At 38.4% G+C, this 26816-nt stretch overlaps 1 protein-coding gene across 1 annotated transcript in view; it reads left to right on the plus strand.

Annotated features, from left to right (window-relative positions):
- LOC145990444 (uncharacterized) overlaps nt 1-26816 on the plus strand; it is a 73960-nt gene that overhangs the window by 2004 nt on the left and 45140 nt on the right. Inside the window, exon 2 of the mRNA XM_083126135.1 lies at nt 68-203. Within this exon, the coding sequence (XP_082982261.1) occupies nt 68-203 (136 nt within the window). The remainder of the gene's footprint in view (nt 1-67; nt 204-26816) is intronic.

The raw sequence follows: 26816 nt of genomic DNA on the forward strand, positions 1-26816 counted from the left end.
AAGATTGGTTAAGATGTATCTAATGCTCCATTGGATTTAGCTAATTGTTTTCTCCGAACAATTTCAGCTGGGCATCGTGGACGTTTTCTCAAGCAGCGCCAACTTGGCTGGAATCAGTGAAGCTCCTCTTAGGGTGTCTGACGTCATCCAGAAGGCTGTTATTGAAGTCAACGAAGAAGGAACAAAGGCTGCCGCTGTTACAGGTAGTCATAATTTCATACTAACTTGAAATGCACTGCACCGAAATGTTAAATGTTATGTTCTTTTCAAGCTAATTTAAATTGAAGGCTATGTCGTGTATACGAAGACGTAAGGAAACTTGTTTGTAGCATATGTCTGAAATTTCTGAAGAAAGGACATTGTCTCTCTGGTTGGCCTTATATTGTTTGTGCTATACTTGTTATTAAACTTGCACTTCGTGATATATTTAAACGTAATATTAGACTAAATTAGAGCTACAGTTATTGTCAAGTATTTCACATTAACGTAGCAATCTTCGCAGGACCTCGAAAAACTTGCTATAGAAGCTTTTAGAATTTGTTCCTATTGCCCTTTAGCCGTAATATTATAAACATGCAGTAAAGTACAAATTGAGTTTCCCCAGAATTTTCGTTCGGAAGTAGGAGTAATGCGAATTTAACATTGACCATGAAATACGTCCTTCAAAACATTAGGGGATGAGAATGGAAGAAACTGAGTGTTCGAAGTTGGTGGGCAGATTACCATAAATGTTTGTTTTTAATTCTCTAGGTTGAGCAGCGAAGGCCTAGATTGGGTTTTATCATGATGTTAAGACACGAACATGCTTAAACATGCATGCTTTGCTTATTTTCCTCTAGCCTTGTCCTGAACCAGGGAGTCGTAACGTACCCAATTTGCGTTACACGGTACGTTCCATTTTGTAGGAGGAAGAGTATGGTTCAACTGCTGGTACCCATGTAACGTAACGAAATGCAATATCTTATAGAGTGACGTTACAAGGAACGTAACAAAATGTATTATGGTAGATATTAACGTTATAAAGGAACGGAACGAAATGAGCACATTGGAACATAACGTAATATGCAATATGGTATATACTACCGTTACAAGGATACAAGGAACGTAGTAACGAAATGCATTGTGGTATATACTAGCGTTACAAGGACCGTAGTAACGAAATGCAACATGGTAGTAAATAACGGTACATAGGAACGTAATGAATGCAATCCTCCGTAACGGAATGAAGTGAAAGGCAATATGGTCAATTAACGTTACATAGGAATGTAACAAAATGTAAACCACTGTAGCGGAACGGAACAAAATGCAGTTGGGTACATACCATCTGCATAAGGAACGTAAATAAATTCAGTATGTTAGATGTTAACGTTACAAGCAAAGAACAATTCACAAATGTTAGGTAGTAACGTTATAGGCGCGTGACGAATATAATCTATTTAACATCAAGGAAGAAAAAGGAATAGCCCAAGTCTCTTACCTTTCAGTATATCGTATGGGATTAATGTGTAATAGCCGTTAAAAATATGGTTGTTTGTAAAAAAATGAATTTCAACCAGGGTTGATAAAGGGTCAGGAATTTTAAATCAATTCAATTCCGGTTCAGCAGGGAATATTAGCAAGCATAAATGGATCTGGACCGTAAAGAGCCTTTTTATGTTTAAAATATTTCAATTCGTTCCAGGAACCTTTTCTCCGGATCAATTGAAATACGGCACAGGGACCTTCTTTCCGGATCAATTTAAAGACTGTCTAAGTTCCATATTGAAATGAAAGAATACGCAACTTGGACCGAATTAAAACTGTGCGATAAAGAAGGTTCCGGTGTTGTTGCGGAACCCAATAGAACCCATTAGAATTTATGGGTTCGTGGACGTTTAACAATCCTGATTTGAAAATTACATTTTTGGCTCGAAATTGAATACAGCTTCCAACTAGTGTAGAAATGAGTAGTCATAGACGTGCGCACGGGGTGCAAAGGGGGGGGGGCACATGCCCCACCCCCTAATCATTGACGTCTGCCGATATTTTCGACGCAGGGACAAGCAAGGTATTTTTCCATGGGGCATATTAACCAGATAATAGTGTTGCCCCCTCAAGAAACACCACTTGAATTCGAAATTATCGCATTCCTGCATTCCCATTATAATAATTAATGTACATTACTATGACTGGGATCAAATTATACGCGTGAAATATATACTTTTAGCTGACATTCGTTTTCTAAAGGGGAGATGTGGCCATCCTCGCCCCCTTTCAGATTTCCATGCTCCTATATTATTATACTTTAATCCAGAAATTTAGGGTTGAGGAATCTTATCACCGGTTATTAAACGATATTATGCTCTTGAAGAAAATTAAGTATTTTCAAGCAGATGAAAGTTCACAAAGCAACAACGGCGGAAGAAGGTGCAGTGGCGCAACCACAGGGTGCAGGGGAGATTAGCTCTCAAACTTGTACGGAAATCAATTCTAGGGGGTTAGGGGGCAAACATTGAACTATAGAAAGAAAGGTTACAGAATCTAAGAGTAGCAAGACAAAAGGGTACTGAAGATGGATTTAGTTTTCACGTCTGTCGTGCACTATTTCTTCCAGACGGTCAAGAGCACCTGCAAGGAGGCACAGAGGAGCAATTGCCCCCTCTTGATTTCTATCTTTATACAAATATAAATAAAGTTATATAAACTTGGACAGTTGCTGCTGCTTACGGTGTACGTTTTGCCCGTGTAAGGTAATATATAGATGTATTATTAATTTTTGAAACCCCACCGTTCATTTATAAACACACTGTATATGAGTCATTGTGAATTCGAGTCAATTAAAACATTTTGCGTTGTTGGGAGATTATCTATTAGGATAAAATTTGGACATAATGAATCTAAGTAGAGAAAAATCCAACTTGTATATCAAAATTGCCATGTCCAACTGATCTCCGAAAGTAGTGTTTAGCACGTCACATTTCAAGTATATTGTAATAATCTTCAATTAGGCCAAACGTTAACGAACAAAACAACATTTATTTAACTTATAACTTCATGTTATATAAACTACATGAAATACATTTAACAAAGACAAAAGACAAAATACAATCTCTCTCCAATTCGACTTGTTCACAGTATCTCTTCTAAAATTTTTATCTTTTTCTTAACTTCCATCATATATGATTGATTGATTTGAGTCCACTTTATGCACAGTTAGGCTAATCAGGACTGGACCTACAGTTTAAAGTGAAATCCCAATCACTTGTGCCTCCACCGGGTATCTAACCCGGGACCCCTTCATTACAAGGCGATGACGCTACCACTGCGCCATCGGGGAGGCCATTTCAAGTATAGTCCATGATTGTATCTAGTAGTATATGAACGAGATGTGTCCCTCCATTCAAACAATACGTGGCTTGTCCCTATAAGTGTGTCACTTATAAATTAAGTTTCCGAAAGCAGGTATTATGCATGAACAGAACAAAATATACTCGTGAGAAATTACAAAAATTATAAGTAAGTTCGTGGCGGGAGTTATTGACGGTTTTCCCCACAACCTATCCGCTTTAGGTTCCGGGATCGAGTCCTGGTCTGTAAATATCTTTTTTAGGTGTCTCTTCATTAATTTAATCTAATTATCATCCATCTTCATAGTTTCGATTAATTATAAAAGTCACATAAAAGCGAAGCAAAATAAGAACAAATAAAAATAATTGCAAAATGATTACAATGTCAGAAGTACATTTGAAAAATAAAATGCGGACAGGAGATTCATTTTCAAACAGGTATTTGGGTAGAATTGTGTAGACAGACAGCATGCTCCCGAAAGTTGCCAATCCACGTGTAGCATGACCTTCGATACTGGGGTTGTGCTTTTTCAGGAAAGTTTGCTCGACGCTCCTCAAGCGTCTTATCAAGAATGCCTCGGTGTTTGCAGCATTACTAACTTATTTTCCGTCGGGAAAATCTTTTTTCTCCTATTTAATCTGCGGTTGACTCTACAATACAGCATATTAATCAAGATACAACAACTGAATTACGGCGAAGTAGGTTAGAAACCCTGCGTGCTCAAGAGCAGCTTCGATAAGGCACCTGAATTGTTTCGAGCTGAAGCAGGAAATGGGCGATGTTTATTGCCCAAGGCCATTCTGTAAAACTAATGCCACAAGAAGTTTTCTGTGTGGATTTGTGAGCATGAAATTGTAGGTTAATGATAGTACTACAAGACCTCAAGTGGATTTATTTTTCTGTTTCGTTATTTTATATAGCTTTCCTACCTATATAGTTTGAATAACTAATTAATCATTTCATAAGCAGACAAACACGAAGAAGCCGATCCCGTGGCAAATTGGTTAGCGTAATAAACTGCGAAGTCTAATGTCGGATTAGATTGATTGATTTAGTTTATTTTACTTCGCGTTTTGTGCCTCTAGGCTAATTTGCGAAGATGGGGATGAGTGATGAAATGATGAAATTGATGAATGGACATTCACAAACAACCAAGCCCGACCGGGATTCGAACCCGGGAGATGTCGGATTAGAGCCTGGACTAGAAAATATGGATGGGTTGGGTCATTGTCTTTATACCACTTCCATCACCTATCACATCCTTTATCATCGCGATTAACCGAAAGTGGTAGACGCGAAATAAAAATAGAACCTTTGCATGGAAGTCCGAAAGAGAGGCAAGGGGGGGGGGGTGCACGACCCACCTGGAAAATGAAAGTCAACCAAAAATTATATATATATCTCACACAATTCCATTTCAGCTGCAATAATATATGTTAATTATTGCATGAACATAACTAGCTAACTAACTAACTCTCTAGCCTTCTTAAACCCGAAGGTTCATGGCTGCAGAACACAGGCCTTCCATCTGTCCCTATCCTGAGCAAGATCTATATACTCTTTTCCATCCCTACCGATTTCCTTTAGGTCTATCTCAACGTTGTCCCTCCATCTTCGTCTTAACCTTCCTAAAGGTCTCTTACCATCAGGTTTCCCAACAAGAATCCTATAAACTCCTCTTTCCTCTCCCATCCGTGCCACATGGCCTGCCCACCTAAGTCTTCTTGATTTATTTATTCTAATTATCTCCTCATCCCTTTTAGGTCCAAATATTTTCCTAAGGATCTTATTTTCAAATAAGATGAATATGATAACTTCAAATTAAAGCAATGTTTTTTGAGGAGACAACACTGTTATGCACCTTGTTTGCCTCCCTCCCCCCGGAAAAACTACCTTGCTTGCCCCTCTTTGGAAAAAATCCTGCAGACGTCCATGAACCTTTAGTATCGACTTCGGACTATAAAGCATTGATTCTTCAATGTATAGAGCGGCAATATACCGCGACAGCCTCTTACAGAGTATTTGCCAGGAAATATCAACACGAGAACAGGGATAGGAATTCCTCTTATTTTAGATTTTCTCAAACTAATTTCAAGTATCTGGTGAAAATTCTTTCTATTTAGTATGCAAATAAAGGTTTTAAATTTGAATGGGCGTATTAATTTTCTGGGTTTTTCCAGAGACGATATGAAGCACTGCGGATACGAAGGGCGAACTCAACAAAGTGCATTGTGAGGGAAATGCGTTTCAAGTTGTCAGGCACAATTCGAGCTCCACAAAAACTTTGTAACTGTAGATCGGAATGTTTCATGCGTGATTTTCAAAGATTTTATGGAGTTTGCACTGTGCCTGGCAACTTGAAACGCATTTCCATCACAATGCACTTTGTTGAGTTCGCCCTTCGTATCCGCAATGCCTCATATTTTCAATTACTTTGAAGCATTTTGGACCATTTTTTATTTTTATAAGCAACTGCATTAATTGATAGAATGATCTTAAACATGAAACTAATTGTTTTTTCCAATGATTGACTGTTTTCTTTGCCTTTCATTACGCTAGGTCACTCAGCCGCTATCTTTGTTGTGAGCCTAGATTAAGTGTGATTGGAGCTTATCCTATATGCTTTCTTCATACAACATGGCTGTCGGCTACATGTTTGACATCTTAACACAACTTCTTTGAAACATCGCTCATGAAATGTATTTCACCTATCGTCCTACGGGAATCAGAGGAACGTAACTACAAAAATTCTGTTTTCAGTTTCGTTAAAAAAAAATCCTCTGAAGAGTATTTGGAGAAAATCGACATTTTCCACTTCTAATTCTTATCTGTAAGGCGGAGTCACGTTTAAGAGTCATATTCCTAAGAATACATTATTTCCTCTCCTATTAATTTGATAAATTAGAGTTAAGTCGCTCTGGTTCTCACACACGCTATCAGCCCCTATTTTCCAAAATTTGGCACGTTAGGTATTACGCCAGATGTGTCATTTGGGTATGATGCATTTTTGTTATATGCCTGTGGAGATTCGAACAGTGTTCTCGGCTTGCAAGCCAGGTTATATCGGCGTCAGCGTCCAACGTTTGGAGCGCATACATTGCTCTAAGCAGGATGCTCTCTACCTTATGATGGGACACTTTTTTACCCATGAAAGTTATTGTCCGTGGCCTGCAAGCAAAGTTCTTGCAACAAACTGCCTCGAGAGAATTATGCGTAGGCTATGTGTGACTTTTCTGTTTCTCAGACCACGTGTGACTACCTACAAATTATGTGAAACAATAACATAAACAACTTCCCATGTGAGTATGAGAAAACACTTGCATTCTAGCCGGGTTCGATTCCTGTGATTCGAATTCCACTTTGAACTGTAGGCCCACTCCCAATTAGCCTATCTGTGCATACAAGTGAACTTAAAACAAGACAAACTTTCATTCTAACCTCAGTCACTTATGGGAGCTGCTTAGAAGTAGTAGTGTTGACTGCCATGACTAAAATTTCTGGATCCAAGTTCACTTCCTCTCAACGATTTTATTTGTTGTTTTAAGTCCCCTTTATGCACAGTAAGGCTAATCGGGACTGGACCTACAATTTAAAGTGGGATCCGAACCACTTGTGCCTCCACCGGGTATCGAACCCGGGACCCCTCTCTCGACGATTTGACTGAGTCTGCACTCCTGCGCTACACTCCGCTGTCTATGCAATGTAGTTTTAAAAGTTGTTAACTGAGGTATCCTAGTCACTAATTCCACCGCTGCCACCAGTTAGTCAAGGTATGACTCATCATCAGCCAGGCTCGGGCGAAATGCAACTCATTAAACCGTCGCGGACGAACTGTGGCATTTTTCTAGGAATTTCGCTTTCGGACCAAACGCTACTGAACGTACAGCAGTCCCAGTGCCTGCTCCAAGTTGCACTGCTGCTTTCGGAGCCCTTGGTTTGGGAAGGGGATGGGGGTGAGGAAAGGGTCTTTATTTTTCATACTGAAGCTCGTTCATTTCGTTCTCCTATTTCTCTTGGTTGAATTTTCTGAGATACGGAATCTACCTCATTTTCCTTTTCATTTTGTTTTATTGCGTCACCCACGGTACTCTTACATGTACTTAACATTTTTAATTTCCCTGTACCTGCACCCTTTGGTTAGGTAAAAATAAATAGCTGCAGTTCGTCAAATGTTGTATTTTTGTTTTTGTTACCCATTTTTCTCGTACTTCAGTCAAGGGCAATGGAGCTACTGGTAACAGACGTAGTTAGGAAATAGCATGAATTGTTTCTTCCCCGCACTGTAGTTGACCGATAAAAGAACTATGTAAAGTCTCGTTTCTATTACCACAAATTTTACCGCGCAACATGACACGCGGCATGCGACGCTGCATGTGCCAAGCATTTGTTGAAATGGAAACTGTCTGCAACATGCCGCGGCGCAAGTGCCGGGGACAAAATTGCCCCAAACGATTAAGACGCACAACGTGCGCGGCGGACAATGGAAACAGCCTGCAGCAAGTTCCTGGGGCATACGAACTAGAGTAGAAACAGACGACGCGACTACAATCTGTGGTCCAACAAGATTTAATAACAATGCAAAATCACTTGCAGTCATTCTTACAAAGTTTTCGTATCCACTTTGAAGACGTAAGTCTCTCATCAACGAGTTAATTTTTTGCTAGAAAACTTCTAATCCACCATCTAGGTTGTTTTCGCCTCTTTTTTTAGAAATTCATGATACGCGCCTGCCATAACCAACAAACCCGCCATAGCTTTATTGTTCATCTTTACCCAAGTTAAATCACCACCAAATTATTACAATACAAGAGAAGGAACACTGACTACTCTAAAGCACTGCACAACGCTACACTGCGATCCTGCACTCCAGTGTTGTTGCGGACGTATTTTGAAGAAGTAGTTTTGAATTGGAAGCAGTACGAGTACACTAAATGACGCGCAACATGCGCCGGCACATGTTGCACGTCATGAGTCTGGAACTTGTCTGAATGGAAACGTAGCTTAACAGAAACAGAAGGCTTTCACGATTTGTCTGAATATTAAAGTGATCTCTTCTTTCACACCAAAACATAAATAACTATTCTCAGATTTGAAACCGTAACAGGGGTGTAAGGGGTGACCTTCCACGTAGTACACCCAATCGTCAACTTCATTCCACGTAGTACACCCTGGACTGCTCTTTGCAGACTAACGAGGCTCTGGCGACTGACCCTATGGCCAGTATAATTCTGTGTGTTCTGTTTTTTGTCATGTGTGCTGAGTGCCCCTTTAGAGCCTCAGCTTTTAACCTAAGTCAGAATATTTTAATATTTCAGTTATTCGATATTACAGTTACGTTATTTGTTATGGTAAGGGGCTGGACCCCGTATAACGTGGCGGTTGCAAAATAGCCTAAGTGCTGACGCACCCAAAATTAAAAAAGAAAAAAATGTAACAGGGAATATAGCTTTAATAAATGCCTATAAATATTTCACTATCGTTTATATTTATGTACATGTTGTTAATTTCGAAATATTGGGAAGAAATGCAGCAAAATGCTACATATTCGATTACTAATTTGAGCCACTATACATGTTATGTTTTTATTTCATGAACAATGCGACACCACAGGTCCCGAGTTCAGATCCCAGCCTGTGTATTGTTTTCATTATTTTCTTCGTGATGTCCTTTCATCAATTTTGTCATTGCATCACCCATCCTCGTCTTCGCGATTAGCCAAAAGTGGCAGAAAACCAAAGTTAAATATAACAAATCAAATCAAACATTACTTGCAAGACAAGAATGGATAGGTTATTTTGAAGCTTCTGTTATTAAAAGCAAATTGTGTGTAGCTTTCCTAGACAGAAGTTTCAAACACAGAAAGTGATTGATTGGATAAGGGCTGTGGATTCCTACTCGAGCAGAAAATATATATGTTTCAATTTATTACTTACAACAATAGCAAACTGATTTCCCGCTAAATCAAAGAAAACTTGCATTCACAGTTACAAATTGACGTGTTGAATGACCTTAACTACAGATTTCTCTCACTCCAATTCTGATTAATCGAACAGCACACCACAACGTGGGTCATTAAATATTTCCAACTTACTCTCGAGTTCCTCAACTAAAAATAAATTGACTGCGAGACAAAAACTCCTCTCCGATAACACATTATATGCAGAGTATACGTAAGTTGAAATTCCATCATAATAATTTGAATTCTTCAAGTAGTAGCTACAAATATAATTTTTCATGCATATTTTCTTAGCAGAATATGAAGTTTCTCACTTCAGAAGGATAACATATACACAGTATTTCACAAGCGTTTTTAGTTCGAGCTAGTCGTAGGCCTAATATGAATATAAACGTGACTTCATTACTTACTTTAAAAAAGTGCCAGGCAATCAAAATTCGAGGGTATGCCTGAAATTATTTGTAGTATCTCATGTGTCAAGGGGGCTTTATAAGTAGTAGTAGTAGAAACGTAATTATACTGCATGTTGCAACTGAAACCGTAGCCTCGAAGACCGAAGTCGTTGAGTGGTCCACTCATACACTCGGTACCAAACATTTCAAGTTCGAGTAGACACCTGGGCATGGCTGGGTTTTTTTTTGTAAGCATCCCTTCATAGATTTAATATGATCATCATTCATCTTCATCGTTGCGATTATCTACAAGTGGCAGAAAAGAGATATAAAAGAAGAATAATGTATAACAAACAAAAGAGGATAAAAGGATGAACTGAGTTAATGATAGGAAGTTTTATAACATTACTGTTTCTTGAAGAATCCTGTCCTTTGTTACGATTTTATTTCTCAGTCACACGTTGCTCAATGTTCACGTCGACTGTCGTCCTTACGTACTTGAAAATTACTTTCATGTCTGCCTATGCTCTTCTTTCAAACGTGGTAGGTGGGCGCTCTGTCTGTTTCTACACCAAAAAGTTTAATGAACCTCCTGTCCAAGAAGACAAGAATTACTGAAAGTAATTTTCAAAATTGTAAGCGGATGAGGGCCCTTGTAAATGATAAAATATACTGTCCTTTTATTCGCTTAGTTTTGAGAATCACTTCCCATACAATTCTTGCCTTCTTGAGAGTCCAATGGCCCTGTCTAGCCACAAACCAGTTGCACAAACGCGGTTTCGTTTGTTTCGTACAACAATTCCATCTAACGTTTCGTTTCTACGTAGTTTCTACTTGCTAAAAGTGCCTTTCATATCGCCCCAGGGCGTTGTCTACTCGGCTGCTTCGTGACCGAAGGTCACGTGTACAAAGTTTGAGGATTCACATTTTCCGATTTTGCGTGGTGCTGCTGCTGCTACGAGCGAACACAAGGGAAAAAACCTTGGACGAAAAGTCCCCGCACAGCTCTTCTACTCTTCAGCTCGGCCCATAAGGAAGAACGGTCAACTCTCCCCCTCCCCTCCACGTGGTAGTAGTACAGTGCACAGGAGTTGCGGGTCTGCACAGGTTTCTTTCCTTGTGGTTCAGTTCGCCTTATCAAGGTCGTGCAGCAAATAATTATTTTTCGTCTTCCGATAGGAAAAAGCTTGCCTCTCGCTTACGTGGATGAACGCGTAGCACAGATGATTCCTTGGTTGGTCCTTTATGTTTCGTCCTTCAGCAATTTAATCTAAGCATGAATCATTCTCATCGCCAAACATACTGTATTTTTTAATTGATGTAACACATGTAAACTGAAAGAGAGAGAGAGAGAGAGAGAGAGAGAGAGAGAGAGAGAAAGATATACATAAACGTTTTCTTACAACAAACGTTTGTTTTCTATCGTATAAAGTGAACGCACATGTTAAAATTCATCTTGCATACATAATCAAATTAGAACAAATCCACGTAAAGTGATTTAGTATGCAGAAAATAAATATATTTGTGATAAATACATAGTTAATCAGTAAATTCCAATAACCAGAACTTCTGTCACGCTGAATCTTGTTTACGGATGTTTTCAAACGTTTTGTTTTACAATTTCATTTTTTCACTGACATCCAAAACGAAAATACGTATTATAATTTAATGACTTTCAAAATGTCAAATGCTGTAATGTTAGTATGCTGCCGATCATAATTGTGAGGCTTCTTCGAAAACGCCTTCGATAACGGTATTTACTATTCGTAACGGATATGTGTATCACTTTTTTGAAACAGACTTTTGTGAAGGGAAAGAACTGTAACGTTACAAAAGTAACGAGCACAATTATACGAGAGGCCTATGTTATTCTCTCCGGAACACGGCATCGGACACGTTATTGCACATCGGAACGTCTGTATGATACCAGCTATAAATAACGTTGTTGCTTTGAAGCAAAGAGTGTAACGTTTTTACAATCGTGACCTCAATTAAGTTACTGGTTAATTGTAACGTTACTATCACTTTCCACACACACTAAAGTTACTAGTCAATCGTGACGAACTTGTTTCTTACCCTGTAACGTTACTGGTTGCCGGCAATGGATGTAACGTTAAAGCGTCACCTAACGACCTACTGATTTACAGATCAGTTATGGTTCGGTACCGTTATGCACACCTGTAACGTAATGTTCATATACCTGAGGTAACGTTTCTGTTCACGAAAAAAGTTATTCAGTTTCTGGTTGTAACGTAACGGAAACCGTAATTGAAAATACCGTTCCATTTCGTTACGTTACGACTCCCTGTCCTGAACATTCAGTTACAAAACACAGCTGTACTGAGAAACTTCACTTGATATAAATTTGAACTACGTTGTATGAAAAATACACTATCCGCCATAGAAATTCGATCATCTCGTATAACAAACAGGCTACAGAAATTGCAGCACGTTTGATACTTTTTCAAACATCTTTCACTGTCCTGATTTGTATTCAACTTGTAATTTAACAATAATTCCAAGTGTGTGCTTGCAGAATGGCAGGATGAGATATTCAAAAACTCGATCCGAAATCATAAAAAAATGAGATCAGTATTCTTCGCCTCATTTCAAATATAATCTTATCCACTTCTAAATTGTAAGGCTTTCTATTCTCTTCCCTAGTTTGAAACTTGCTTATGAAATTTGTTATAATTGTTCGAAAAGGTATAATTTTAAATGAGAACCAATACTCATATGAACTTAAATGTATAGTTGCTTCTAACATAGCTGCGTTTATTCTGAATCTTCAGGTAAATGTAGGTCTTCAAATTTAATCATGAACCAGCAAAATACATTTACAATTATTGAAAACTTATATTCAACTTAATATCTAATCGTATTCTACTTAAGACACTTTCAACGCAGTCATTTGAAAATGTTAATTACGTTACAGATCCATAATTTTCTCTTGTGGAATGCTGCAAGGCTCCACATATTCCTGCTACCTTCTACTGTTTAAGGACTTGATTCACAATGCCTAAATCTTTGATACTGATCAATGTTTCTCTATATTATGTTACTTGCAACAATCGGTAAAACAGACTAAATAATTCTCCTCTTAAATAAATTTTAATGAACATTTAGCATAATTTTTACAATTGGCAAAGATATTCGGAAGCACTTTGGCACAATAAAACTCTGATCAGCAACTTGTAACATGAAATTTCATTTCACAATTTTCCTCACAGTAGCAATGGTTTGTTTTCTAGTTATTTTGGTAAACTGAAAGAATAGCTTAGCCAAATTAATCTCAAACAAAGGTGGAATGTAATTCTTGGTTCTCTTTTTGCAGTGATAACCTTGGTTGGTTTGAGTGCATTGGTTACGATTAACCCTCCACCCGTGTTTAAGGTTGATCGACCCTTTGTCACCTTCATTGTGGAAAGTGAAACTGAAGTTATTCTCTTCAGCAGCAAAATTGTTACTCCTTAGGATATAACCCAAGCATGTACAAAAGGGATTGTGATATCATGCATTAACATATGAAATATACATTTTAATTGAGGAATCGTCTTTCTTTAATTCAGAAACAGTTTATTTTGCATTTCAACTCGTTCAGACGTTTAGATTTCCTTCTTCCGTATTATTTCCTAACGCACCACTATTTAGGGCAATATGCGGTCTCTAGTGATGATTGAAGTATCAATACAAGACCTCAAAGGGGGATATAAACATGTTGGTATTGGTTTTCTAGAAACTGGTGGATTGTGATTAGTTTCGGTTTAAATGTAAACAGAATGTCGTGATATGCTTGAGCAGAAAAATAGATGAAATTTTCTACGATGCCTCTTTATGAATGTTCAAATGATGATTAGCCTACTTAAATTTGCTGTGTTTATAAACAGAATTACTAATTAAATATATGCAAGATAACATTGAATCAAATGATGGTGATAAATGTCGAGGACATTATCCGAAAGCTTCCATAATCCTTGGAAACAGATCAGTATGGAACTTTGCAGGCTTGATACAGCTGCGCCACGTCCAGACATGCTTCTTCTGAGACATATTCCTTACACCCATAAAAATTACCTGTGTACTGGTCAACTGGGGGACCACATTTGGACCATCTTGTATATTTCTCAGATAACAACGTCCCTAGTTCTACTTGGAAAAACTGCCTTACAAAGATGACAGAACCATTGCCCCCAGTATTACATACAGGCCCGTAGCCAGGAATTATTTGTAGGGGAAGCGAAGTCAATCCTAGAGGGGGCAAATTTTTAATATACTGTGTCGCATTGGCAAATGCAGCAGGGTACAGAGAAGCTCTTGCCCCCTCCCCCAAAAGAGAAGTAACAGATAAAGGATGATATCTTGAAACTACAAGGAACAAAAAAAAAACTCCGAGCAACACCAAATAGCAATATTTCGATAACGACCTTTCCAGATTGCCAAAGAATATAAAGTTTAACATAAATAGGCTAATATGGACTGTATCTAATTGATATTTATAGGTCGATAATGTTAAAAGACGATTAATATGTACCAACAGCTTTGGGAATCTCTTACCTTACCACATGGCGCTACAGCTCCTCATGGGCTTTGGCCTCCTCAACTATGTGCCTCCATCTATTCCTGTCCTCTGAAATCTCCCACCATCTTTTCACCTTCATGTGACGCAAATCTTCCAGGACACCATCTAGCCATCTTGTCATTGATCTTCCTCTTCTTGTTGAATAGATTTTTTTCTTGCATCACTTTCCTTTGCATTCTATCCTTTCCCATTCTCTGTACGTGACCCAGCCACCGCATTCTTTGTGATTTAATAAATCTCACAATATCCTCTTTCCCTAGTATATGGTTAATTTCTTCATTAGTTCTTATTCTCCAGAAATTATTTTCATTAACCGGTCCATATATTTTGTGTATCACCCTCCTCTCAAATCTGCGCAATGCTTCCTCTTCTGTCTTATTCATTACCTATGTCTCTGAACCATATGTTATTATAGGTCTTATTAACGTTTTATATATGGTAATTTTGAGATTCCTGTTTATTAGTTTGCTCCTTAATAATTGCATGTTTGCATAATATGCTCTATTCCCCATGTATATCCTTTGCTTTATCATGCTATCTTTTTTTATTTTGTTCATTTATGATCAGCCCTAAGTATTGGAATGACCTGACTCTTTCAAATTCCTTCCCGTTTATTTCTATTCTTTCCTCTCTATATTTGTCAGGTTTTTTGGTAACAATCATGTACTTTGTTTTATTGACATTTGTTTCTAGTCCTAACCTATTTGCAGTTTCTTCTAATCTCTGGTATGTTTTCTTTAAATAGTTTCCTGTTCGTGCTATTATTGCAATGTCATCTGCATATGCGCATATTTGAGTGCTCTTTGTAAAAATTGATCCTCTCTTATCTACCTTTTGAACGGCCACGTGTAATGCTAGTATGAAGAGTGTGGTTGACAGTCAATCTCCTTGTTTGACTCCTCTGTAATATGGAAATTCTCTACTAGTTTCATTCCCTATTTTCACTTTTGCTCTGGTCTGTTTCATTGTCATTTCTATTGAATTTATTAACTTGATGGGGATTTTTAATTCTTGCATAGCTCTACTCAGTTCGGGTCTCCTTATACTATCAAATGCTCTTTTGTAGTCAATGAATAGAATTAGGAGGACTATTGCATATTCATAGTGTTTTTCAATTATCTGTTGTATAACGAATAATTGATCTGTTGTACCCCTGCCTGGTCTAAATCCACATTGATATTCTCCTACTATAGCTTCAGTATATTTCTTCAGTATTTCATTAATAATACTGGTAAGGACTTTGTACACCACATTCAGCAGCATTATTGGTCTATAGTTACTACATTCCGTTTGATCCCTTTTTTTGTGTATTGGGCATATTATTCCAACTCTCCATCCTTCCGGCATTTGTTCTTCTTTCCAGATCCGTTCCAGGAGTTTATGGATTTCAATTTTCATTGTCAATCCTGCCATCTTTAGCATTTCTATTATTATACAGTTTTCTCCTGGTGCTTTGTTATTTTTCGCTTTTCTAATTGCTATTTCTATCTTCTCCATTGTTGGTGGGTCTTCAATGCTTCCCTCATTGTATCCATCTATTCCTGTTGTTCCCACTAGTTCCTCTTCTTTTCCTAGTTCTTCTTGATAATATTCTGCCCATCTCTCTAATTTTCTATGCTGATCTCCTATCACTGCTCCATTTTTATCCTTATAGCCAATTTCCTTTCGTTAGTATCCTTTATTTACTTTTTTGATTGCGGTATATACTTTTCTTGTTTCATTTTGTCTACTCAAGTCATCTATCTCCATCAGCTGTTTCTTCATTATCTCCTTCTTTTTCTGTTTGCATGTTTTATTAGCTATATTCCTTTTTTCTCTGTACCTTTCGACATTTCCTCTCGTTTTTCTTTGTTCATTTATTGTCTAGCTTCGTTCTTTTCCTTTATTACTTTCTCACAATCCTCATCGAACCACATTTTTCCCCTACTTGTTTATCTTCTCCTATTATTTCTTCTGCTACTTCTTTTAGAGTTCCTTGTATTTTCTCCCAGTGTTTTTCTGTTGAGCTCCTCTCCTTTGCTGTCCAACTTTGTGTTTTTTGAGCTATTGCATCTTGGTATCTTTGTCTGATTTCTTCTTTTTTCCCTTTCTGCATATTCCATTTTATTCTTTTTAGTTTTGGGGCATCTCTGCACAACTGATTAAGGGAGCCCTTTATAAATCATGCTTCATCATGATTCCCTCTAGTTTCCAGTATGCAAGATTTTTACGCACAAAGAAATCTAACGAGACTCCAACACCATTGTGTTGTGTTATGCAAGAAAAATAGAATTAATTAAATAATAATGGTTACATATTATCTACACTTTGATGAATTTTGTAAAAAATTGTAATAAATGTATTTTGTTCTTGCTAAAACATTAAAACATGGGTCCCTTAGTCCACCAAGGACTCCATTTCCTTCAAAGGGAAGACTCTTGCATCACTACAGACAATGTTTGCCTACTGGTTACGTTAGCCATTTTGCAAAATATTGTGTGAATTTTATTATATTATAGTGTAAATAAATGTTTTGACATGTTTCATTTGTCAGGACAAATAAATAGGAATCCCTTGATTGATCATTGACTTGGATTACCGGAAATGTAAGGTTTGTCAACAGGATTTTGTCAGTCAGGATAATTAGTCTCCTTGGAGTCGGTTTGATGGAGCAGGGAAACCTACTTCGTGTACATTATGTTGGAATTAAATCTAGATTCTAGTATATAGGCCAAAATAAGATCTTGGTGGGATTAACGCTTTTCCAGATCGAAGGGAGAAGCCAAACGAATCAAGTGGGCACAAGTATGCAGGACACGCGAGGAGTTTGTATGTAAAAGTACCATTTATTGCGTCGTTTTCCAGTACTAGTATCTCTAGCACAACTAATGATTGTTCTTTCCTCACGATTCGGCGACCAACTATAGGGGTGGTCAACTCGGGCCAACCGTCAGAGGGCTCGCCCTAGATGAAATGGTTATTACGAGAGGGGCTCCTGATAATATTGTAATCAAGGGATCACGAGTTCGATGTTGACTAGAAACACAGTGATTCGGATCCCACTTTAAACTGTAGGTACAGTCCTGATTAGTCTATCTATGCATAAAGTAGACTAAATCTTCAAATGTGTTTGTAGATATTTTGTTTGGGAAACTAAAATTTCCATTATTCCATACCAATCCTTAAGCAGAATAGTTTAAATTGAACTTAAGAAGACGATTACTTTTCCAGAAATAGCAATTCAAAGAAAAAGAAGTGTGTGAAAGTGTCGTGGGCCTAAATGATGTCGTTTCGAGATGATATTTCGCATGCGAATTATCGAAACTATTATTTTGCTATAACATCTCTATCTTATAAAATGTTTTCTGCGCACCCTAATACATGCATGCATACATACATATAAATACATATGCCTACATTTCCACATATTTGAGATCTTGTAAACATTCAAGACAAAAGAATCTTCAATGTACGTTTGTAGCCAAACCAAGCATTAATCTAATATTTGGTATATATGAAGCTCTATACCCAAGTAAATACATTATGCTCTCTTTTCTTCTGTCTTTTCAGTGATTAAATTTGTGGAATACGCTTTGATAATTCCCGAACCTGAGCGACATATATTTAACGTTGATCGTCCATTTGTTAACTTCATCGTAGAGAAAGAGAGCGGAATCGTCGTATTCAGCAGCAAAGTTTTCAATCCTATGTAGCTGAAATTATTGTACATTTCGAAAACGTTGTGCCATCCTGTAATCCTATGTACTAGAATATAAATATTAAATATCAATTAGTGTAGTGATTTTTTTCCAAATTGTCATATTACGTATGAAAATAATTTCTTCAAATTGTCATATTGCCTATGTAAGTGATCTCCAAATAGATAAACACTGTTTATGTTCATCTGAAGTTAATGGAGAAAAACTATGATTTTGACCCATGAGAGTACTATGGCTGAAGGCTTTATATGATTATTTATCCCTAACTGTCAGTGGCGGCGTTTAGGGAGGGGGACCGTTGCGCCCCCAACTTTTTGCTAGTTTCGCCCAGCACTATGCTAAACCTTAACTAGGTGGGAAAGTAAACAGTTTGCCCCCCACCCGGCCAGTTTTGGCACCTTGCCCCTACTGGTTTTTAAACCCTATCGCCGCCACTGGTACCGTAACTGGTGTAAATGAGTGGTTGTTGCATTAGGATATTACTTCTAGGAATTTTCAGATTGATGAAAAACCTTTCGAAGCACACTATATACATATGTGCATGTGTCATAAACATAAATTACAAGAAATGAAAAACTTAACTAAGATCATTGTTCAATTAGATTGCATATCTTTCCGATAAGATAAACTTATTTCAACACATTTCATGTTTGCAAAAATGAATCCTGGTTACAAAGGTAGAATTGAGACATGTTGTGTTAAAATGCCACCAAACCCACCGAGTAAAATTGTTTCAATATCTTGATATCTTATGTACAATACTTTTGTTATCTAGTAATTACAAACATTCTAACGTCCATTAAAAGATATTCTCGAAATATTAGAGAGAGAGCGCCCAGTAAACGAAGGAATTTTGTCGGAACTAATTAGGGGAAAGCTGAATTTTGGTGTATTGTTAGACCATCATAAGAGATGTATTTTCCCAAAAGTCCCTACCCCTTCCCCCCTACGCCCCCCTGAACATTTAATATACAGTATTTTAGGAAAACGTCCATACCTGAATCTAGTGGATATATCTGGACGTTCTTTTTAATTTCAGTGCAAATATTACTATCTACAAATTTGGTCCTCTTCATGTTTTAAATATTGCCAATGGATTCTGAGTAAGTCTAAGACAAAATGAAAAAATATATATACTTACTTTTCCTTTCTGGCACCGTATATTCGTTGCGAATTATAATATTTGAAAATTATCCGAACAAAAGTTGTAGAATATAAAATTATCTTTAATTTGATACCAATAATGACAAGCTTACTACTAAAATTTGCCCTGTAGCGAGCAACGTTTGAACGCGCGTGCGCTTTCACTCGCTATATGCGCTCCCCTACTCTCGCTGTGTTCAGCAATAATGCACACATTTTGATGTCTTTTGTTCATATGTGCTACATTTAAACAATATTTTTATATTTATTTTCTAACATTTTAAAGTATCCCATGTGCTGTAGATGGATAGAATATACAATTTTAATTGTCTTATTTTGAAAATATTAAAATGACCTGCATGCAAATATTTGCATTAGTTACCTCAGAAAAACAGCATTCCTGTCTGTCATTCTCATATTTTTGAACTCTACACGTTAGTGCTTCAAGTACTTTTTCGTGGCCTGGTTACACACTGCACCCAACGGCAGAGAAGAGGAGAAAACTAGTGGACGAAAAGCTTTGGACGTTGCTGCAAACAGCTGATAGCTGCAGCCGCGGTTCCCCTCCATGCACTCACTGATCGAACACCCTCCAGTCCCATTTGCACAAAGGACTTGTTTTCGTTTTGTCTATTTGGCACTCAAAGATCAAACTAGTGGGTTAGTAACAAAAGGTTAGAAGTGACGAACCTCCTGTAGAACGGTTGTGGATTGCATTGGCCGCTGTTGTATTAGTAACACTGCTCAACACAAAATTTGTCCTTGAGATGAAAATGTGTGTTTCTAATGTATTGGCGCATGGCAAAAACGAATCTGCAATTTCTTTCCGTGTATCATGTGTCATTTAGCCAAAAACACAAAATTTGAAAGTCTCATAAGAAACTTATTACGAAAAGTGTTTCTCCTGTTACAAAGAATAAATCTCTAAATTATACATTGGTATGACAGGATAAGATGTATGGAAGAAGGTTACATGAAATACTGATGGTTCCTCTGTGAGTGGGACAGTCGGGACATTGTCTGTAAACACTGGCCGCCACGACAGGCATCAAGAACATATTACGTGATCCAATTGACAAGCCCCAAAATGTGGAATGAGGCAACGAGGAAGAAGCTTCACGCGATTAAGCCCACCATAGGTGCATGGCGTTCCTCCCTTTCTCTCTAGTCAAGAAGAAGTTCTTATTCGACTGCGTATTGGACACAGCCGTCTAACCCATTGTCACTTGCTGCAAGGTATGAACGCTCCATGTGCTGTATTTGTAATGTCGTTTTAAGTATTCTCCATATTCTTGTTGAATGTGCCGATTTTGCTTTTCTAATCTTTCCAGCTGTTTGTCATCCCTGTTGGGAGATGATGACAGTGTTTTATGAAATGATTTTAGCTTTAGCTGGTCTGTGAGGAAGCTTTTAGTTAATTCGACTTTTTAATGTGTTGTTTTTGTCTTGTCTACAGCCTTGCGCTTTTTACAACCCTTGTTTTAACATTATAAGTAAGAATATTAGATAAGGGGATATTTCCCTGCATATATCGAAGGGTACAAAATGACCACACGTGTCGACGCAACAAAACATTTTAATTCAATCAATCGGAATGTCTTTCTACCTTATTGCACTTCAAACTTGGTTTGATGACAATCTTCGTCAAAGCATTAGGTCGAGAAGGCCAAGCTTTCAGGTACATCTGGACGAAATTCCCACACTTAAGTAAGGCAAAGGTTGAGGAAGGTGTGTTTATTGCCACACAGATTAGAGCTGCTTGACTCTACACTTTCTGACCCAGAAAAGGCAGCATGGCAGGCATTCAAGTTGATGTGTTCTAGTTTCCTGGGTAATGTCAAAGCACACAAATATGAAGCTATTGTTCGTGACATGGTGCACTGAATTCATATCATGGGGTGCCACATGTACCTCAAATTACGCTTTCTGGACTCACATGTGGGCTTTTCCCCGCAAAACCGGGAAGCAGTCAGTGATGAACATGGGGAAAGATTCCACCAGGACATTGCTGCATTTGAAAAGCGCTTCAGAGTTGGAACGGCAGTATGCTTGCTGACTATTGTTGGTCTATCATCAGGGAGACCCCTACAGATACGTACAAGCATAAATGCTCCACAACGTCATTCTCGTAGGTATTGTTACTGTTTCTTCTTGCTGTACAGTGTATTGTAATATGCCTTTCACACATACTTGAAGCAATGAATAAGGTGGGTGGTCAATAAAAATGATGCGTGATAGAACCATAAGGTTTTCACACTTCAATTCTGTATTCTTTGTTTAGTCCAAATCACATGATTTCATCTAAAGGACAGAAAATGTCTTCAAATTTGTTGTGCAGTGTAATCGAATACATCCAAAAGATCTGATTAATTCATTTCACTGGAATCAATAAGGTATGGAGGAGAAGGACTAGAGCCTGAAACTCTTAAAGCCTCTTCAAAGAGAGCTAAGAACAAAATTGGTTATGGCTTTGTACAGATCAATAGCAATAACTAATGTTGTCAGGCAGAGGCCATTTCTATCACCAATTGACATTTCAAGATAAAATATCTATCCTTTTCGTATCTTTACAGTGATTTTCGCGGTTCCACCTTCTTTCACAGTTACAGTAAGCGAACCACCAGTGTTTAAGGTGGACCATCCATTTGCCACCTTCATTGTAGAGAAAGAGAGCGGCGTAGTGATCTTCAGCAGCAAAGTTCTGAATCCTCAGTAGTTGGGACCCTCGTATCGAATATGGAAATACCTGCCTCTTTAAATTCACTAGAATATATTAATTGATAAATGTAGTAACTGTATCGTTTATTTTATTAAAAAGTATTGCAAGCATCTTACACAATTTCCATTTTTTAATTATCTTTCTACATGATTCCTGTCAATACGCTCTATCACTCTCCATCTCCACCCATTATTTTCTCCAAGTACAACATAATTACGGAGGATGAAACGTATCTGCAACTTAAAGACGCAGTACTCTTGAACTCAATCTACCTCTCTAGCCTTCTTAAACCCTAAGGTTTATAGCTGCAGCAACACAAGCCTTCCGTCTGTCCCTATCCTGGGAAAGATCAATCCAATCTTTTCCATCCTTCTTTTATACCCTGTTACAGATAATTGTGAGCAGGGCTGTACATAACAGCAGAGAACGAGGAGGGAAATCGAGTGGTGAAAGCGCAGCGTTGCCACCCATACGATTCTAACCGTACATGTACGGAAATTTCATGGCATGTACGGACGTACGGTCCAGACCTTGGTCCGTACGCTTAACGTACCTTAAATCGTCTACTTTACTATATTGATAGAGCACTTATATCGGGAGAAATGAGATAAGGTCAGATGGTGTGTTACTGTTTACTGAGCTAAACAAATAAGAGTAGAAGGAGAAGGGTAGGTGGCCGAGGGATGCGCCAGCACTTACCTCTGCTTCCTGGCGGCGGCACTGGCTGCTACTATCAATGATCTACTAACTAATTACAACTGAAATAAGGCCTGGTGACAGGGCACCCTTCGCTTAAATAGTTGCCAGTTCCGCTGTACTTTGCAACCTCAGTTTCCTCCTCTGCAAGTCGGTGCATTCCAGGAGACGGAGGAAACCGGACGAGAAGTACACCAGGAAGCAAACGTTCTGCATTCCTAGCCATCTACAGTACGTCTTGTCAAAATTTGCATTCGCTATTTTGTCCCTCCTACATTCTAATGTTGACTGTGAACATGATTTTAGATCTAGATTCTAGTACATAGGCCAAAATAAGATATCTTGGTGGGAGTAACACTTTTCCAGAGTGAAGGGAGAAGCCAAACGAATCAAGTGGGCACAAGTATGCAGGACAAGCGAAGGCGTTTTTATGTAAAAGTACATTTTATTGCGTCGTTTTCCAGTACTAGTATCTCTAGCACAACTAATGATTGTTCGTTCCTCACGATTCGGCGGCCAACTCTAGGGGTGGTCAACTCGGGCAATCGTCAGAGGGCTCGCCCTAGATGAAATGGTTATTACGAAAGGGGCTCCTGATAATATTGTAATCAAGGGATCACGAGTTCGATGCTGACTGGAAACAGTGATTCGGATCCCACTTTAAACTGTAGGTACAGTCCTGAATAGCCTATCTGTGCATAAAGTAGATTAAAGAAGTGCCCGTGCTGTAACTCGTGATTTCAACGAACGGAACCCTCAACAGAACCCAGTGTCGCTCGTTACAGTGTCCCAATTGCTGACCAGGTTCGAAAAGAGCGGTACAGTCCAGGATAGGCCACGATCTGGTAGGCCCAGAACTGCCACGGACGAAGGAATAGCTACGGCAGTGCTAGCATCGTTTGCCAAGTCTCCGCAGCGCAGCACACGTCGATGTGGTGTCAGCCAGAGTTCCATTTTCAGGCTGTTAAATATGGTTAAGTGGCACCCGTACAAGCTTCAGCTGCAGCACCATCTCTCTGAGGACGACCAGCATAGGAGAATGCAGTTTTGTTAAAGAGCTGTGGAGCTAATTCGCCAGGACCCACAATTTGCCACTCCATATTTTGCATTCCGATGAAGCAAATTTCTATGTGAATGAGGAAGTACAAGTAAATAAACAGAACATGCGGTATTGGTCCTCCGAGAACCAGTTGTGGAGAGATCGGAGCAATGTGGTTGGTGCTGGGAAGGTTATGGTGTGGGTCGCGATCTGAGGGACACGTATCATTGGGCCATTCTTCATTCATGACAATTTAAATGCAGAGGGCTACTTGCAGTTGTCACAAGAACACATTTTCCCTTCAGTTTTGACGGAGGATGGAAGCTTCCCCTCATATTTTCAGCAGGAAGGGACACCACCTCATTATGGGCGACTGGTTCGTCACTATCTGGACCTCCAGTTCCCTGGTCAATGGATTGGTCGAAGTGGGCCAGTGGAATGGCCTCCCCGATCACCAAACTTGTACCACTCGATTTTTACCTGTGGGGTCATGTGTGAAGTCAATCGTGTATGCCGAAAAGATTTGGGATGTGGGTCACTTGGAGCAACGGATACTGGATGCCTGTGCACGAATCACACTTGAGATATTGCTTCGTGTCCACAGAGCATAAGAGAAGCGTCTCAACATGTGCATAGCACAATATGGACAGCACATTGATCACATTGTGTAACTTTCATATGCCCATAACTTCCTTATCATTAAAGTTTTCATAAATCTGACTTCACCACTGAATTCCTGGTAAAATTCTAGCCCAAAACCATACACCACATGTCCCGCTTCCCATTTAAAGAAATGAAGTTGGATCCAAGATGGCGGACGTTGTCATGACATGCACCAAAACGTTTCCCCCTAGGCCTAACATATTATTACAATGACCATTGCTGCAGTTTGCACTCCCTTTCATTTTATAAGGGGTGGTAAGGGACTTTTGCCTTACCCTGAACATACATACGTATATACGTACGTACATATTCAAACAGACATACTCACATATTCGAGATATCGTGTAAATCTTCAATATACATTTGTAACCAAACTAAGAATTAATCTAATATTTGGTACGTATGAAGTTCTATATTCCAGTTAATGCAGTATACTTTCTTTTCGTCTGTCTTTTCAGTGATAATATTTGAGGAATCTCTTTCGGCAATTCCCGAACCTGAGCCAGAAATATTTAATGGTAATCGTCCATTTGTTAACTTCATCGTAGAGAAAGAGAGCGGAATCGTTGTATTCAGCAGCAAAGTTTTCAATCCTATGTAGTTGAAATGATTGTACATTCGAAAAAGTTGGTGTTATCCTGTAATTCTGTGTACTAAAATATAAATATTAAATATCAAATATTGTAGTAATTTTCTTCCAAATTGCCATATTACTTATGAAAACAATTTATTCAAATTGTCATATTGCCTATGAATTGATTTCCTCCAAATAGATAAAAATCTGTTCGTGTTGATCTGAAGTTAATGAAGAAAAAGTTTGATTTTGACACGTGCGAGTACTATGGCTAAAGGCCTTATATAATTCTTTAAACATCTATAACTGTCAGTGGCCGCGAATAGGGGGACCTGAGTGGAGGACAGAAATTTCTTGCCACTTTCGCCCCAGCACTATGCTAAACCTTAAGTACGAGGGACAGTAGACTGTGTTTGCCCCCTCAGTCTTGGCACCTTGGTCCCTAGTTTTGGAACCCAATCGCCGCCACTGGTAACTGGTGTAAATGAGTGGTTGTTGCAATAGAATATTACTTCTAGGAATTTTCTGATTGATGGAAAACCTTTCGAAGCACACTTTAGGCATATCTGCATGTGTGTCATAAACGTCAATTATTGGAAATTAATAACTTTACTAAGATCATTGTTCAAATATTTCCGATAAGATAAACCTATTTCAACACATTTCATGTTTGTAAAATCAATCTCGGTTACAAGGGTAGAATCGAAAGATGTAGTGTTGAAACATCACCAACCTCCTGTTGTTCCTCCCATCTAGTTAAATTGTTTAAATATCTTGATATGGTATGTACGTACAATACTTCTGTTATCAAGGAATTGCAAACATTCAAACGTTCATTGAAATACTTTCTCGAAGTATTAGAGATAGTCCAGTAATCGAAAGATTTCTGTCGGAACTAATTAGGGGAAATCTGTATTTTGGTGTAATGTTAGACCATCATAAGAGATGCATTTTCCCAAAAGTCCCGACTCCTCCTCCGTAGCTTCCCCCTCTACGCCTCCCTGAACATTCAATATGCAATATTTTAGGAAAACGTCGATATCTCTAAATCTAGTGGACATACCGAGACATTTTTTTTTTATTTCGGTGCCAACCTTACTCTCAACAAAGTTGATTCTCTCATTTTTTAAATATTTCCAATGGATTTTGAGTAATTTTAAGACAAAATGAAAGAAATTTAAATTTTTATACTTACTTTTTTTTTTGGCACTGTATTTTCGTTGCGATTTATAATATTAGAAAATTATCGGAACAAAAGTTGTACAGTATAAAATTATCTTTAATTTGATACCAATAATGACAAGCTTACTACTAAAATTTGTCCTGTAGCGAGCAACGTTTGAACGCGCGTGAACTTTCACTCGCTATATGCGCTCCCCTACTCTCGCTGTGTTCAGCAATAATGCACACATTTTGATGTTTTTTGTTCATATGTGCTACATTTAAACAATATATTGCAAATATTTCCAATAGTTACATCAGAAAAACAGCATTCCTGTCTGTCATTCTCATATTTTTGAACTCTACACGAGAGTGCTTCAAGTACTTTTTCGTGGCCTGGTCACACTCTGCACTGGGAATGTGTGGTGCCGAACGGCAGAAAACAGGAGAAAACGAGTGTACGAAAAGCTTTGCACGCTGCTGCAAACAGCTGATAGCTGCAGCCGCCTTTCCCCTCCATGCACTCACTGATCGAACACCCTCCAGCCCCATTTGCACAAAGGACTTGTTTTCGTTTTGTCTATTTGGCACTCAAAGCTCAAACTAGTGGATTAGTAATAAAAGGTTAGAAGTGACGAACCTCCTGTAGAACGGTTGTGGATTGCATTGGACGCTGTTGTATTAGTAACACTGCACAACAGAAATTTGTCCTTGAGATGAAAATGTGTGTTTCTAATGTATTGGCGCATGGCAAAAACGAATCTGCAATTTCTTTCCGTGTATCATGTGTCATTTAGCCACAAACACAAAATTTGAAAGTCACGTAAGAAACGTATTGCGAAAAGTGTGTTTCTGCTGTTACAAAGAAC

Source organism: Lepisma saccharinum, chromosome 7 (assembly GCF_977018435.1).
Source record: "Lepisma saccharinum chromosome 7, izLepSacc3.1, whole genome shotgun sequence".
NCBI lineage: Eukaryota > Metazoa > Arthropoda > Insecta > Zygentoma > Lepismatidae > Lepisma > Lepisma saccharinum.